Raw genomic sequence first — 14764 nt, 5'->3', positions numbered from 1 at the left:
CGGGCAGATGGCCATGGGGCCCGGCGGGCACTGCTGGCGCTGCTGCTCTCGGCTGCCGCCTGAAATCCTTACAGGCAGCCCTGACGCCGACTCAGGAGCCGCCTGGAGCCGTGCCCGAGGGCTGGCCCCGGCCCCCAAGTGCGCACTCGTCCCCTCATCTCTGCACTGGCACATCCCGAGCTCGTGTGGCAGCTTCCTCCTCCTCCTCCTCCTTTCTGAGGGGCAACGTCAGGGGCTGGCCCAGCGGCTTTCCTCCCGCACTGCGGCAGCCCCTTGCCCACAGCTCCTGTCAGCAGCCGGAGCTGCTTTCCTTTCCAGCCGGGCAGCCCCGCCGTGTCCCGCAGCCTGCGCCGGATCCTGCCCAGTGCCGGCGAGACCCGGCGGCTGGGCCCGGCCGTGCCGGGCAAGAGCAGCTCCCTAGGCGGGGGAGCACAGGGGGACATGGGGGGACACACGGGGGACGCACGGCGGGCAGCGCTTCCCCGTGTCCCCATTGCCGCAGAGCAGCGCCGTGTGCCGGGGCTGGCACGGAGCCCAGCACCCAGGAATGTCTGTGCTCTGACGGGAGAAAGGACACTGCAGGCATGCTTCTCACTCACCATGGCGTGCAGCAATAAAACCTTCGGCCAGTTCATGGCAGTTAATGTGGCAGTCAGTGGTACCTTGAGAGCGCAGTAACAAATCAAGGCGGCCCAAGGTATTGATGGGGCTCTGTGGACACCTAAAGTAGAACGTGTCATAAATGCTTATAGGTAATAAAGAAATAAATAAATAAATGCCGTGGGTAATAAATACTTACACCATCTGGAACCATGCCTGCACTTTGGTGGAGCTCTCACCTCTGCATCCACAGCTGTAGTTGGGCTTCGCAATAAAGAAATGCCTGATTCTGAATACTGCATCTTTGTTAATTTTTATTCCTGAATTTCGGTGACAGGTGACCTCCACCATTGTCCATCCTGGAGCAGGGCCAGGGCGAGGGACAGTGCATGCTGCTGCCCTGCCCAGAGCTGGCTGGGTACTGTACATGTGCACATAACACCTGATGTCCTGGGATCCTACTACCATTTTCCTTCAGAACACTCTCTGAAGCACTAGAGGGAGATTTCTTGAAGATGTTTAGGCTTTGTGTGTGCACAAAACGGCCTGGTGAAGCCAAAATGAGCAGGAAAGCAAGGAGCAGAAGACACTGAGCTGGTAGAAAGGGACAAGAAGAAAAGAAGAAATGTGACCATCCCTCCTGTGGCACCAGCACCGCAGTTAACAGCAGCCTGTGAGCTGCAGGAGGGCACCGAGCATGCTGGGCAGCATCAGCCTGCTCCCTGCTTGCCAGAGGGGTCGACAACCTGCCCTTTCCCCCTGGATCTGCTGTGGACAAGTCAAACACGGGGTAGTTTTGGGCAGGGCAAAGCAGCCAACGACTGCGTGAGCCAAGTTTCACTCCTGGTCCCTGGGGCAGGGGCCTGGCTGGGCTGAGCCAGACGACAGGGCATGAGCAGCTGGTGCTCAGAGGTGGCAAGTGCCCCTGAAGGGCACCGGTGCCACTGCTCCCCATCAGCGTGCAAGAACCAGAGCATGGAGCCTCTCCCTCTTGCCGAGCTGCTCCCCCTTTGCTCTCCCCGTTGCTGGCAAGGAGCGCCCGCTCCCTGCCCTGTACTCACCCACTGCTCCCTGTGGAAATGCCCTCTGGAGCGCAGAGCTCTGCCCTGGCTGGTCACACGGAGGGATTTGTAGTGCCCTCTGTGCTGGGCAGGCTGAGTGGGTTCTCTGAATTAACTCCATCCTGTCCTTCTTTCACCCATACAGAAGACAACATCCACAGCCAAGGTCTCCAGCTGGAATGGAGCCTCCAAAGAAAAAAGTGAAGAAGGCAGACAAGCCAGCTTAATTCATGTTCTCCATTCTTAATTTATGTTCTGTATTAATGTTCTAAATTATTGGTTCTTCTTTTTTATTCTAACTTCCTATTCCTATTTCATTGTTCTTTATTCATTGTTCTTATTTCATGTTCATCATTCATTGTTCACTTCTTGTTCTTGTTGTTCTTCACTGCTCTTATTTCATCTTCCTATGTCTCTTACAAGACATATTTGAGCAATAAACAACACAGCACTGAAATGAACTTACTTTGCTCTACTTTTCCCTAGATGTGCTGCTTATTACAAGCCTTGTCATGTCCCTGGAGATTAACTTCATTGGTCACTACTGCAGACAGTGCCTTTGATACTGGTTTTCTTTCTCATATTGTATGCAATAAAGAGCTCAAGAAATTAGGGACAAGAGAAAATCATGAAGGGTGAAAAAAACAAACGGAGGCAATAGTGATTAGAGACCTTAAAGCTAAGAAGATGTGCCAGAGAGGATTTGCAGGCGTCTCCCATGTTCACATGTCGGACAAAGAAAGAGCAGAAGGTGGCTGACAGGGTCAGCGTGCAGGAAATATATTCCCTTTCCATGTTGTCAGGTTTCCCAATGCTTGAAAGCCGATTTGAGAGTCCTCGATGGTTTATTTCCTCTGCCGGCTCATAAGTCAGCTCTGTATCCCCTCACCCAAAGGTTGCTGCTGTAGAGTTTTGAAGCAGGAAGGAGAAGGGGTGAACGGAGCGTGTTTTGGAAAGGGGCAGGTGGGGGTGGATGGCAGGTGTTCAAGGGAAGAACTTGGCTTGTCTTCCCACACAATCTTGGGGACATTGGCAGGAGAAATGATTTCATTGTCTTCTTTATGGACTGTCAAGCTGACATAAAACCTGACTTGGAGGAAATGGTACAAAGGCTTCACCCACAGAGACTCTCTGCCCTGAACTCCTGAGGAGAAAGGAGTCTGTGCCCCAACAACCCTACAGCTCAGCCAGGGGCTCACGGGGCTCCTCCTGCACCCCCAGCATGAGGAACAGCACCCCACTGCTTCCCTGGCAAAGGCTGATCCCAATGGATGCTCCAAACCTGGCCCTGGGTTTGCAGCAGTGAAGGAACTGGCTTAGGTGTAACAGACATCTTCAACGGATAAAAAAGAAAGACAATGAGGCTGTACCCTCCTGGCAGACCTTGGAGCATGTTTTGGCAAATAAAAGGACTACAAAAGGGCTGGAGGTGGACTTTGCACAAGGGCCTGACATGGGAACAGCTTCACACTGAGAGAGGGGAGAGATCGGTGGGATATTGGGAAGAAATTCTTCCCTGTGAGCATGGTGATGCCTTGCCACAGTCTGCACCATTCCTGGAAATGTCCAAGACCAGGTTAGGTGGCACTTGCAGCAACCTGGTCTAGCGGAAAATGTTCCTTGACCTGTCCCTGACCGGGGCTGAAACGAGATGATCTTTTAGGTCCCTTCCAGCCCCAGCCATTCCAAGGCTCCATTAATCTATGACTTCATGAGTCTGGAACCCACTGGTTACCAGGAGTGGAGTGGTGCGTTGCCTGGCAACGGGTGTTGTGATGAGGAGGGCCACCAGCACCCTGGTTCCAGTCCTGCAAGGGACAAGGTAGGAGGACGGAGCCTGCTGGCTACTCATCCTTTTCCTTATCACGTTTGCTCATTGCTTCTATCACGCCTTTTGTTTAACCCATTTGTCACCAATTTTGCTCATCCCTGACAGACCCAACTGGGCAGGAAGGCGTCTGACAAATCAGGGACAGAGTGTGTGCGGTCATGGCAACATCCCTGGACACACTCAGCCTCTCCCAGATGCTGGATCTCGCCATTGGGACACCCCAGAAGGGGGCCATTCAGTTTGCAGCCATGAGAAAACTGCTGCAGGCTGTGCTGGAGCACCTGGACGTGCAGTACCTGACCAGCCAGGAGCCGTGGCCAGGCCAGCTGAGTGGCCCCTCACTTGCTGATGTGGCTGCTGAAGTGAAAGAATTTAAGAAGGAGATGAAAGAGTATAAGAAACACACGTCCAAGGTAGAGGCTCTTCCCAGCCCCTGGGCACTCCCCCAGCAGACAGCCCCTCTCTGCTTCCTCACACAGCCGTGCTTGGCTCTGCCCTCACTGCCCTGGCAGAGCCGCTGGCAGGGGCTCTTTGCTGTCTGGATGGGCTTCAGTGCTCTGGCACTGAGCCCGGCTGGGGCAGGTGGCACTGGGACTCTCCCTGCTCACCTGGCTGAGCCATGGGCTGCCCGTGGCAGGGTGGGGCTCTTTGGGGTGTTGCTGCCCTGGCCATCACCTCTGACATCCCTGATTCTTGAATTTCTTCACAGGTTCTTAGTGAGGAGATTGGTGGGATAAAGGCAGAAAATTCCCGCATAGCAGAGAACCTGAAGAAGTTCCAGGAGACACAGGTCTGTGCAGACCACTGTGGTTCTCAAGTCATATTTCCAAAACACACTCACCAGTGACTTGTCCCTTACAATGCTTTCTCCTAGACCCTGGTGGTTTCCGAGCATCTCGAGGAGATTGAAAAGTTAAAGGCTGGCCAGCGGCATTTGTCAGGGGAACTGAACAAGGTCCAGATGTCACGGAACCAGGTGAGCTGCTGCTGGGAGCAAGTTTTGGGTCTGAGACTGCAGCCCGTACCCTCTGCCCTGCTGGTTGGAAGCTCAGCACTCTTGGCCCTGCTAGATGCATGGACCGTGCTGCCTGCAGAGCCCTGCCAGCCTGGCTGAGCTTGGCCCTGCACTGTCCCCAGTGCTTGGCAAACCACAGCAGGGCTCGAGGGCTTGCGGGTCCCCACTGACCCTCCCTGAGGCTCACTGCCACCACTGCTCTCTCCTAGGACATGACTCTCATCCAGGATCTGCGTGAGGAGGTTGACAAGATAAAGACAACACAGCTCCTCATGGAAGGAGACATAAAGAAGCTTAAGGAGTCTCTTGCCTTAGTGAGCTGTTGGGTCATGTAATCTTTGGGCTCTCATGGGGAACTTCAATGTGGCTCCACAATCAGTTTTTGGTGTCAGGGCCTCAGGCCCAGGTGGAGGACCGTGGGGCTGCCCATGCAGCTAAAGGGCCCACACGCTGGGACAACATGATGGCTGGGCCCTGACTCTACTGTCACTGTCCTTTCCAGATGAAGAAGCTGGAGGAAGACCTTAAAAAGCTGAGGAAGGATACAGCCAAGTGGAAAGAAGAGAGCAGCAAGGAGATCTCTCAGCAAATTGAGTAAGAGGACAGGAGTGGGTTTCATACCCTGGGGGGCTGCAAGGGAGCCCAGATGGTCTGGCTGCATCCTGGTTTGTGGGCACAAGGTGCCCAGCAGCCCTGCAGGGGTAACCCTGCCCTTGCCCCCATCCCGCTGGCCAGGGCTTTGCGGCAGGAGACAAGGCGTGAGCTGCAGAAGATGGGAGAGCAGCAGGAGAGGAGGAATGCCATGCTGGAGCAGATGCTGAATGAGACAGCCGACCAGCTGAATGAGCAGGTGAGGTCCTGGGGGAGCACTCCCACCACTCCTGGCACGGTCCTGTTGCAGCTCCATGCCACATCTTCCTGCTCTGTTGTGCTTTGCTGTAATCTTATGGGAGAGCCAAATTGCCCAAATTGGCCTGGACCAGTCAGTGGCATGGACAGTAATTAAAGCCTTGATACAAATGTCCTCTTGACATGGTGGGCTCATGGCCACTGACTGAGTCATGTGTGTTTGCCCCTGTGGAGCAGACAGACCCCCCTTGGGTCAGCACCTTATGTTCTTCCATCCCGGGAGCAGGATCAGGAGCTGAGACAGCAAATGGAAGCCAAGTTTTTGCAGATCCAAAAAGACTATGAGAAACTCAACCTTGCCTCAGGGATGCTCCAGAAGGACTCTCAACAAAAGCAGAAGGATATCACGGTAGGTGGCTGAAACCCCTTTTTGGTCAGAGCATCCCCCAAGACGACTCCATTCAGGGATCACAAGGAATCTCCTGCTGACCTCCTCACAGCACTGTGCTGGTCCCAAGTGCATTCCCTTGAGGTTTTTGGGCAGGGGGAGAGGGGTGTGCTTCTACATCCTGCAGTATGCCACCACCTTACTGTGGTGTGATGAGTTCCTTTCTGTGCTGAAAGATGCTGTTCCAGTCTCTGGAGAAGCTGCAGAAGGAGAAGGCAGATCAGCAGGACATGCTGGCAGCAATGGACATGGTACAGTCTAGAGGGGCCTCTGTACCAGCCCAGGGGCTCCCGGGCAGGGTGACAAATGCCCCTTGCCCTTGGGGGATGGGGGGCAGAACTGGTGTGGGGAGGGAGAATTTCCTGAGCTCAGGGGGTCCCTCACCCTCCAGATGGTGGGACCAAGCTCACCAGGCTGACGGGGCAAATGGGGCCACAGCAGCCTGAAAGGGCCATGCTGGCCTGGGGGAAGCACTCCTCCCTCTCCCCTCACACACGCTGGCCCTGCCTGTCCTTCCTCATCCCTTTCCCCACCGCTCTCCTGCTCTTCCCCTCTGCTAGAAGGCGGACAAAGCTGCCTTGGGCAGCAAAGTCAATTGCAGCCAATTTGAAGAGAACATGGAGGAGCTGGATGAGAGGATGGAGGAGTTGCAGAGCCAGATTTCAGGCCAGGAGCAGCACTGGAATAAGATGCAGCAGCAGATCAGTGATGCAATGGAAGAGAAGGTGAGGGGTACCTGGTCCCCACCTTGAGGAACTGGCACCTTTGGGACTTGGCAGCCTGAGACAGCATCCCTCTGAGGATCCCCCTCCAGGCTTTTCTCGGGAGAGCTCCATGTCACCTCCTGGGGCAGCTGGCTGAGGCTGTGCACCTGTTCACAGCTGGATCGCCTGGAGCTGAAGACGTTCCGCAAACACCTGGAGGACTCCTGGAACAGGAACATGGAAGAGCTCGAGAATAGGCTGTCGCGTGAAAATGCTGCTGGGTATAAGAAGTGAGTGTGATGGAGACACTGATGGCTTTGGGGACAGTGATGGTCCCATTCCCTCCAGCTCTCCCACACACTGCCCCTCTGGTCCCCTGCCACGGCACCAATTCTGCTGCTAAATGAACCTCAGGGAAGCTGATGAAGCCGCTGCACCTTATCCTTCCACCAGCGGCAGGTTGCACACAGGCAAGGAAGAACAAGGAGAGGGCACCTGCAGGACAGAGCCCTCCCAAAGCAAAATGGGGCCGTGGGTGCAAAGGCTCCCAGAAGCCAGGCTGGGAGAGGGCAACTGCTCCTCCCAGGCAGGGCTGTGACACGCCGTGTCCCAGAGCTGGATCATGCCCTGCCCTCCTGCCATGCACACAGGGGACTTTGGTGCCTGAGAGGGGCTGCAAGCGCTGCAGGGGCTGCTTGGGATGGTGACATGGGTGCCTGTGGCCTTCCCCTGGCCTCAGCCAGCACCTTGGGGATGGGGAGAAAGAGGCTCAAGAGCCCACGGTTCAGCCTGCAAACGCCGTGACCCTGTGTCGCGAGCTACCCAGCGCCTGGCTGCTGCCCGCCAGCTGCTGCCTGTGTGCTGCAGGGCTGTGGCCCCAGGAGCTCAGCCAGCCCTCTTCCCTCACCCTCCTCAGGCAGCTGCCAGTGCCTTTCACGTGCCTGTCCTGTGACCGCATGCTCACCGTGCAGGTTCCTGGCCAGTGAGTAGCACCAGGGCATGGGGCAGCGGGGCTGGCATGGGGGAGATGGGTGCCAGCAGTGACCCTGCTGGGCACAGGGGTGCCAGTGTCTGCTGGGGAGGGGCTGATGTGGGGGCCCCCTCTGCAGCCCTGCCCATCAGCAGGGGCTGTGGGCACTCATCCCAAGGGCTACAGGCAGCGGGATGCCATGGGGTACAATCCCATGGGTTTGTGGGTGCCGCCTCTAACAGGAACAGGTTGTTGGTCCCCTGTCACACCCCTGTGACTCCTGCCCTCCCCAGGTCCTCCGAGACACTGCCTTATTTGCAGCCAATGCCCCCCAGCAAGGAGCCACAGCACAGCCAAAGGTAAGGGCCCTGAGGACACATCTCTGGCTCCTGGGGTGCAGCATAGCCCTGCCACAGCAAGGAGGGCTCTGCACCTGGGCTGGGGCAGAGGAGCCTGGCGGGGCTGGGCAGAGCTGGGGAGCAGAAGGCAGCTGTGGAGGGCCAGTGCTTGCCCCACGTCTGGGGGGTTTTGCATTCCTTGCCCTGCCCTGCCCTGTCTCACCCACATCTCTGTCCCAAGGTTGCTGAAAGCACATCTGATGAGCTGTGTCTGTTTTCAATTTGAGCTCAAGCTTGGTGGGGAGTTGTGTGCTTCCTGTGAAAGGAGTTCCCAAAACCAAGCCCTGCAGCTGGGACAGGCCAGCTCCTGCCAGCTGGTGTCCTGTGCACAGGGACCTGCCATGGCCATGGCCAGCACACCTGGCTGTGGGGACAGAGCCAGCAGATCCGGCCGGGTGGATGGGCTTGGGGCTCCTGCAGCTGGTGGACAGGAGCTGGCAGGGACATGTCCCTGCAGGCAGCACTGCCCGTCCCCTCCCTGGCACAGCAGGGTGGTGCCCAGGGTGCCACAGGGCTGGGCACTGAGGATCCTCTGCCCCATCCCACAGGAGGCAGTTGGTCAATGGCAGGGTCCCCCGTGTGCCGCAGAGCTCTGGGGACCATCAGAGCCGCAGCTCCACCATGCAGAACATCAAGGCTTCTCCATATACAAGTGCAGAGCTGCAGCGTTTCCTGGTACTCCACAACAAGGTAGGCATGATGAAGGTGGGGACACAGAATGGCGACTGAGGCTTGATGGCATTGCTGACTATCCAGCGGCAATCTGTGCCTTCAGTTCCCAGGGAGACCTGGGTTGGGAGGTTCATTGGGGGATGCTGGATTGGGCCCTGCATTGCAGCCAGCTGCCCTCTCCTCCTCAGCCCAGTGTGACCCTGCTGCAGCCCAGTGACGGACACATCTCCAGGAGCCGTAATGACCAGCATCGTATGGCAATCAGGACAGAGGACGCATCAGGTATGGCCCCGTTAGGGCATGGGGGATAATGAACAGGGGGCTGATTATCTGCTGGGTACGGGCTGTAGAATGAATAAGGCTCTGTGTGCAGATCTGGCTAATGTGGCATGGGTATTTTGCGTCTGGGGTAAGAAGGAAGGGGCAGAATGGATTGGGAGGACTGGTACATGGGGTAACTGAGCTTGGAGCTGGAGTGAGGTGGGAAAATGGCCATGGCCAGTGTGGGACAAGTGCTTGAGTTCTGGTGGGTGGGGCCAGCACCTGTGGCAGCTCACCCTCACTTCACCCCCAGGCCCTGCCGCCTCACGAGAGCACCAGCCACGAACAGCTCCCCGACAGGTCTCACGGGCCCCAGGGCTCGACCAGCCTCTCCAGTCCTGCCGGACATCAACAGCCCCCAGCCACATGGACAGGACTCATCACCCAGTCCTCGACCTGGGACATCTTGTCCGAAGCGAGAAACGCCTGTAACAACAGTCATCAGAAAGATGATATTTTAGTTGTATTAAGTTAGTATATAATTAGTTAAGTAGCGTTAAGTTATCTTGTTAATAAAAACCTTTAAAATTACAGGCCGGGCCTTGTCTCACCAGCCTCTCTCTTCCCCGCTCTCCCTGGTGCCCCTTCAGCTCCTTGCCCCTGCTGTGGCTCTGCCTCCGGGCCAGCCCTGCTGCTGCTGCTGGTCAGGGCAGAGAGTCTCCATGGGTGAAGCCCAACAGCAGTTAGAATGCAAAGTAATGAAGAGAATGATGGCATTGAGAATGGATGACCATTGATTCCTTTGTTTGCAAAAAACAGATAACTAAGTCAAAATTTTTTCTGTGTGTGTGGCTCGAACTATCCGCTCCACTCGTCCTGAGAAGAATAAAGTAACGCCCAACTTGCCAAAACTAAAAGGATAGTCTTTGAGGATTTCATTTATCCTGGTTTTGGTGACAGTTGCTAATGGCCCAGGTGGAACTTTCCTCCTTCTTTTGCTCCATGGATTCATGGGATCGAGAGGACTCCGGTGCACTCCAAAGATTTTTCCGGAAGATCCTCTGATGCCCTAATCCAGTGGGTTCAAGGCAAAGAGCCCTGGGATTTTAGGAAGGTCGTTCAGACACACTGTTAACTCCAGGTGGAGGAATTGTGGTAATGGCAAAAGTGGGGGAAGAGGCTGAGAGAGGGCATGCTCAGAATGTTCAGCAGGGAATGCTGGACAAGTATTTCCCGCCTGCACATCCCTGGTGGGAGGAGGGGGAAAACACTGTCACTGTGTTGGTGTGCACCAATGGAATTCCAGGGAAATCAAGACACTGGAACCAGTAAGGATTCGGTTGGAGCCTGATGGAAGACTGGTCAGGCAGAACAATTATTCTTTGAAGTTAGAAGGTAGAAGAGGGTTAGAAGAATGAATTGCTAAATTTTGGAAGATGGGTCACTAAGGGAATGTGAGTCACAATATAGGACTCCTCTCCTGCCAGTAAAGGAAGCACACACTAAGGAACACAGGCCAGTACAAGATGTCAGAGCTGTCAAGGAAATAGTGTGAGACTGGTGTGAGACCCAGTGGTAGCAAGTCCTTATACACTCTTCACCTCAGTTAAGGAAACTGATGAGTCCACTGTTGTGGATGTTAAGGATGATTCTTTCAGCATTGCCCTTGAAACTGAAAGTCAACTCGAATGGAAAGTTCCTTGACGGGCCATGAAAACCAATTGAGGTGCACTGTTCTTCCTCCAGGGTTCAAAAATCACCCCACATTATTTGAGAAATGTCTCAATTTGAGACAAGTTAGGAGGAAACATCTCCTCTAAAGAAAACAGGTTTCAGCACGCCCTCCCTCCCACAGCAAGGAATTTTTTTGTAGGAAAGTGAAAAAAGCTGTTTATTTAACACACAGAGTGCAGGCAGGCATGGGAAAAAGAATGAATAACGTTAGATATTCAAGCCTTCTCATTGTGGGGTAGGCTGGTGGATTCAGAGCTCTTTCTGTAGGCGTGGCTCGGCTCCTCCCGAGTCCAGAGGCGGGATGTGCATCCCAAGGCCTCCCCTGCGGGACAAGGCACAGGGCTGCCGGTGATGTTCTGGTGCTTCAGACCAGGGAAAAGCAAAAACCGTTCCAGGAGAAGAAGCTACAGTCCTGGAAAGACTTCTGCCATTGTCAAAGAAACGAGAAGCCAGCTGAAAGCCGAGATGTACTCCCTCTGTCTGTGCTGCACAACACAGCTGAGGGAGCCTGGGGCAGGATGTTGGAAAACCACACCAAAAGAATTCCACTGGCTTTGCACCCCTCTCTCAGACCTAGCTTAAAGTTACAGGACCCATGTCTGGGCATAAAGCAGACAATAGGAGACACAGTATCATGCTGTCACCCTGTCATGGTTTGACTCTGCCACAGTGCCAGTGCCTCCATGAATATACACTTTCTCTGGTGGCTTCTGTGTGATGTGATCAGGAACAGAGCAAAGCAGGCTCCAACTCAGGAGTAAAGGAAACAAAATTTATTAATTACAACATCTAAAAAGGAACAAACACAAAACTAAGAATGAAAACCCTCCAAATACATTCCTCCTCCTCCCCTCCATTTTCTCCACAGAATGAAATAACACCATAGATTTCCAACCCGACACCATCTCTCACATAATCAGTCCATCATCACCCCTCAAATAATCAACCCTCAAATCCATCAGGGAGAGAGGAGTCCCCCCTTGCACCATAGGCTTCCCCCAGAAACACAATTGAAACCTCTTGTGTTTCCGTGTCACTCGTGGCACCACCCAGAGAACATCGGCCCTCGTGACTTCTTCCCTCCATGTCCAGTGCTCTCACCACTGCACATGGGCCAGGACTGCTTTTAGGGTTCCCCGTTTAAGGATGCTCCACTCAGTTCCAAAAGCAGCAGTCTCTCAAATTCAGGACACCAGTCCCCCCCAAATTTAAACTCCTGGGGCCGAGGGGCCTCATGAACAGAGATCTTCCCCTCCTGGAGACAGAGGGCATCCCACACCCTCCTCAGCCATCTCTGTTCCCGCCACTGCTTCACTCTTGACTCCAAGGCATTGCCTCCCCCTAAATACAGTCTCTGAGTCACAGGAAGAACATGGGTCTGTCCATGGCCATACAAGAAAGAGTCCAGCTCAAAGTCAATCCATCATCTCTGCCCACCTAGGATTCTTCTCACCTCTTCTGACATCTCTCACATGCACCAACTTTCCTCACACTTGCCCATTTCTTCATGCTTCATCTCTCTCTCCTCTTTCTCATTCAGGAGGATCAGTATTTGTAAGGTTTCCATTATTTTACAAAGGGGTTAAAATCTGGGCCTCTGCCTGCCCAGAACTCCCACAGCTGCCGGGCACCTTCTCTCGCCGCATCCCCCACTTCTGGTCGGCCGTGCTGCCAGCCCATGATACCGAATTCCAAGGCAGCACAGGCACTGGCTCTCTCTCTCTCTCTGTCTCCCGGGGGGTAGGAGGGGGGCCCGATGCTTCTCAGGCTCCTCCACCCTTCCATCTTGCAAGGCCTTCACTCCCCTCCTCTGCCCGAGGCTCCGGCCTATCTCACCCGGCCGCATGGCTTCCCTCCCCCAGCCAGCCCCGGCTGGGCAGGGGAGCTCTGAGCTCCTTTACAGACTGAAACTAAGAGAGAGTTCTCCTGGCAGTTCTTGCTTTTAACCCCCTGTGTTCTCAGAGGCAGTCCATACCTTCGGTGGCCAAACCAGGTGCCAATATTCAAATCCAAGCACTGACTGGTTTGACCACAACCTCCCAAAAAACTCACTTCCGTCTTAACCCACGACACACCCCAAGACAAAAACCAATTGACAAAAGAATTGGAGGTACGGTGTTGCGCTTTGAATTTATCTTATTGATTCCTTTTTAAGTGCATCGTTCTGTCCTCGTGCCCTCATGTTCTCCCTGAGATGGTTTACTCCTGGGTTTTACCCTCCCTCAAAGCTGCCCCTCATGTCATTCTCCACCCCTTGTTCCAGCTCTTTCCCTGCCTGTCAAGGCAACCGAGCCCCTTATTCCTGAACCTTCTCTGCCCCTTAACTCTCGGGCCAATCCCTGTTCGCAACATCCCTTTGGAATCCCCCTACTCCTGGAAGCCCCATTGGCGCATGTGAGCCATCCTCTGCACCCTCCTACCCCAACTGGCCCCAGATGCTTGATGTAATCCCCTCACTCCTCCCCTGAGGATTCCCTATTGGTTTGCTGTTTGTATCCACCCCCTGATTTGTATCTGTACAAAGCCCCTTGCACAGGAGTGCCTGGGGCTCTTTGTGTGAGCTCCTTTCACCTGGAATAAGCTGTTCCTTGTGGAACATCTAGACAGACAGCTTTCTCCTCTGCCTGGTTCCTGATGTGGCTTCTACCTGGCGTCTTAGAGCAAGTGGCTGTAAAGGTTCTGTCTCTGGTAAATCCCCATACCCAGGCAGTTCCCTATTGCTGGTGGGGTGCTGGAGTTCTAAGAGCTGGCCAGGGCTCTGGCAGTCACTTCAGAATGGGAAAAGGAGAATGAAGATACGCCTTTGCTGCAGTATGCAGGTGATGCTTTAATTGCTAATTGTTGTGGTGCAGGGTTCATTTGGTTTGTTCTGTTTCCCCCTAAAGTTATAATGGTTCGGTCCTAGGGTTCCCCCCCTCTCCTCCCCTGGCAACCCCTCCTTTTGAGAGTGTCAGTTTTTTGTCTCCACCCCTGTTCCCCTGGTTACCCTCTGTCAATCCCTCCCTGAGTTCCTGTCCATCAGCCACTGTCCCCTTCCCTCTTTCCAGAAAGTTCTCCCCTCCTCGATGGGTGATTGGATCGGGAACAAGGGTCCCTCCCTGTCACATTCCCTATTGGCGAGCCGGCATGTTTGTCACGAGTTTGTTCCCTCCCAAGTTCTTCCTCATTGGTTGAAATGTTGTATGTTCCGTCCCTTTCTGATCGGCTGTACCCCCACCTCATGGTTTTGACTCGGCTGGCCTTCCCTGGAGACATTAAAGAACTCTGGACTTTGCCCCCGAGACGAGACCCTCTTTTCTACTTCGCCTTCCTGCTGATCACTGCTGCCTCCTGCTGAGGCGCTCCCCGGATGCCCCCGGCGCATTTGGGCAGTGCCCCCCGGCTGTCAGTTGCTGTGCCTTCAGCTCGGCCGGTGCAGCCTCCTTCCCCCGCCCGGGGGAGTAGAGAAAATCTCGGACAGCAACTCGGAAGCTAATGGAACTCAAGCTGGATGCATTGAAATGACTCTTAAGTTTCCTGAACATTCTGAGACAAGCCAGTTACAGGGTATCCAAGAAGAAGGCCCAAAGTGTCAAAGAAGTGCCCTAATGCCAAACCTACCTGAGGCTCATTTCCCAGGGACAGCAAAGCCTTGCAACCAAAAGGGTGGAGGGGATTTGTGAAACTCCAGAGCCAAGGTCTGTTTGCAAGTTAGGAATATTTCTAGGAATGGGTGGTTGGTGTGGGCTCAGGATTTTTAATTCTGGCGTATGGGTAAGACCTTTATATGAGACCCTGAGAATCGCCCAAGGAGGTGCTACACCAAGGAGGTGCTACAGTGGACCCCAGAATGCCAGAGGCTTTCAGAGACCCCAAGAGAGCTCTAATGCCAGCCCAGCACAGGCATTACCTGACTTGAGCAAGCCTCTTGAGCAGATTGTTCATGAGCACTGACGTGTTGCACTACGGGTGTTAGCTCAGAGGTTATGCACATGGAAAAGGGCCATAAGATATTTTTCCAAACAAGTGGACAGTGTAAGTTAAGGGATGTCCCTTAACTGCCTTTGACTTGGAGCAGGAGCTGCGCTTTAATCCAAGAAGCCCCGAATGGACCATGGGCCAGATAATGACTGCTCATGTTCCCCCCTTGGTCCTCTCTGTTCTAGAACACAAAGGAGGCCACTGGTGACCCCCAAGTCAAATGCTGAAGTATCAAGTTGTCTTGTTGGAGCAGGATGATGG

At 54.3% G+C, this 14764-nt stretch overlaps 2 protein-coding genes across 2 annotated transcripts in view; one reads left to right on the top strand and one right to left on the bottom strand.

Moving 5' to 3' along the window:
- LOC135283841 (glutamine-rich protein 2-like) overlaps positions 1-14764 on the bottom strand; it is a 63564-nt gene that overhangs the window by 41111 nt on the left and 7689 nt on the right. The window lies entirely within an intron of this gene.
- On the top strand, positions 4829-6977 carry LOC135283850 (glutamine-rich protein 2-like). Its single transcript, XM_064394974.1, has 4 exons — positions 4829-5101; positions 5243-6055; positions 6365-6529; positions 6686-6977. The coding sequence occupies exons 2-4, from the start codon at positions 5981-5983 to the stop codon at positions 6800-6802; spliced, it is 357 nt and encodes a 118-aa protein (XP_064251044.1). The 5' UTR covers positions 4829-5101; positions 5243-5980; the 3' UTR covers positions 6803-6977.

This window comes from Passer domesticus, chromosome 19, assembly GCF_036417665.1.
Source record: "Passer domesticus isolate bPasDom1 chromosome 19, bPasDom1.hap1, whole genome shotgun sequence".
Lineage (NCBI taxonomy): Eukaryota > Metazoa > Chordata > Aves > Passeriformes > Passeridae > Passer > Passer domesticus.
This window is presented reverse-complemented; position numbering and strand designations above follow the sequence as displayed.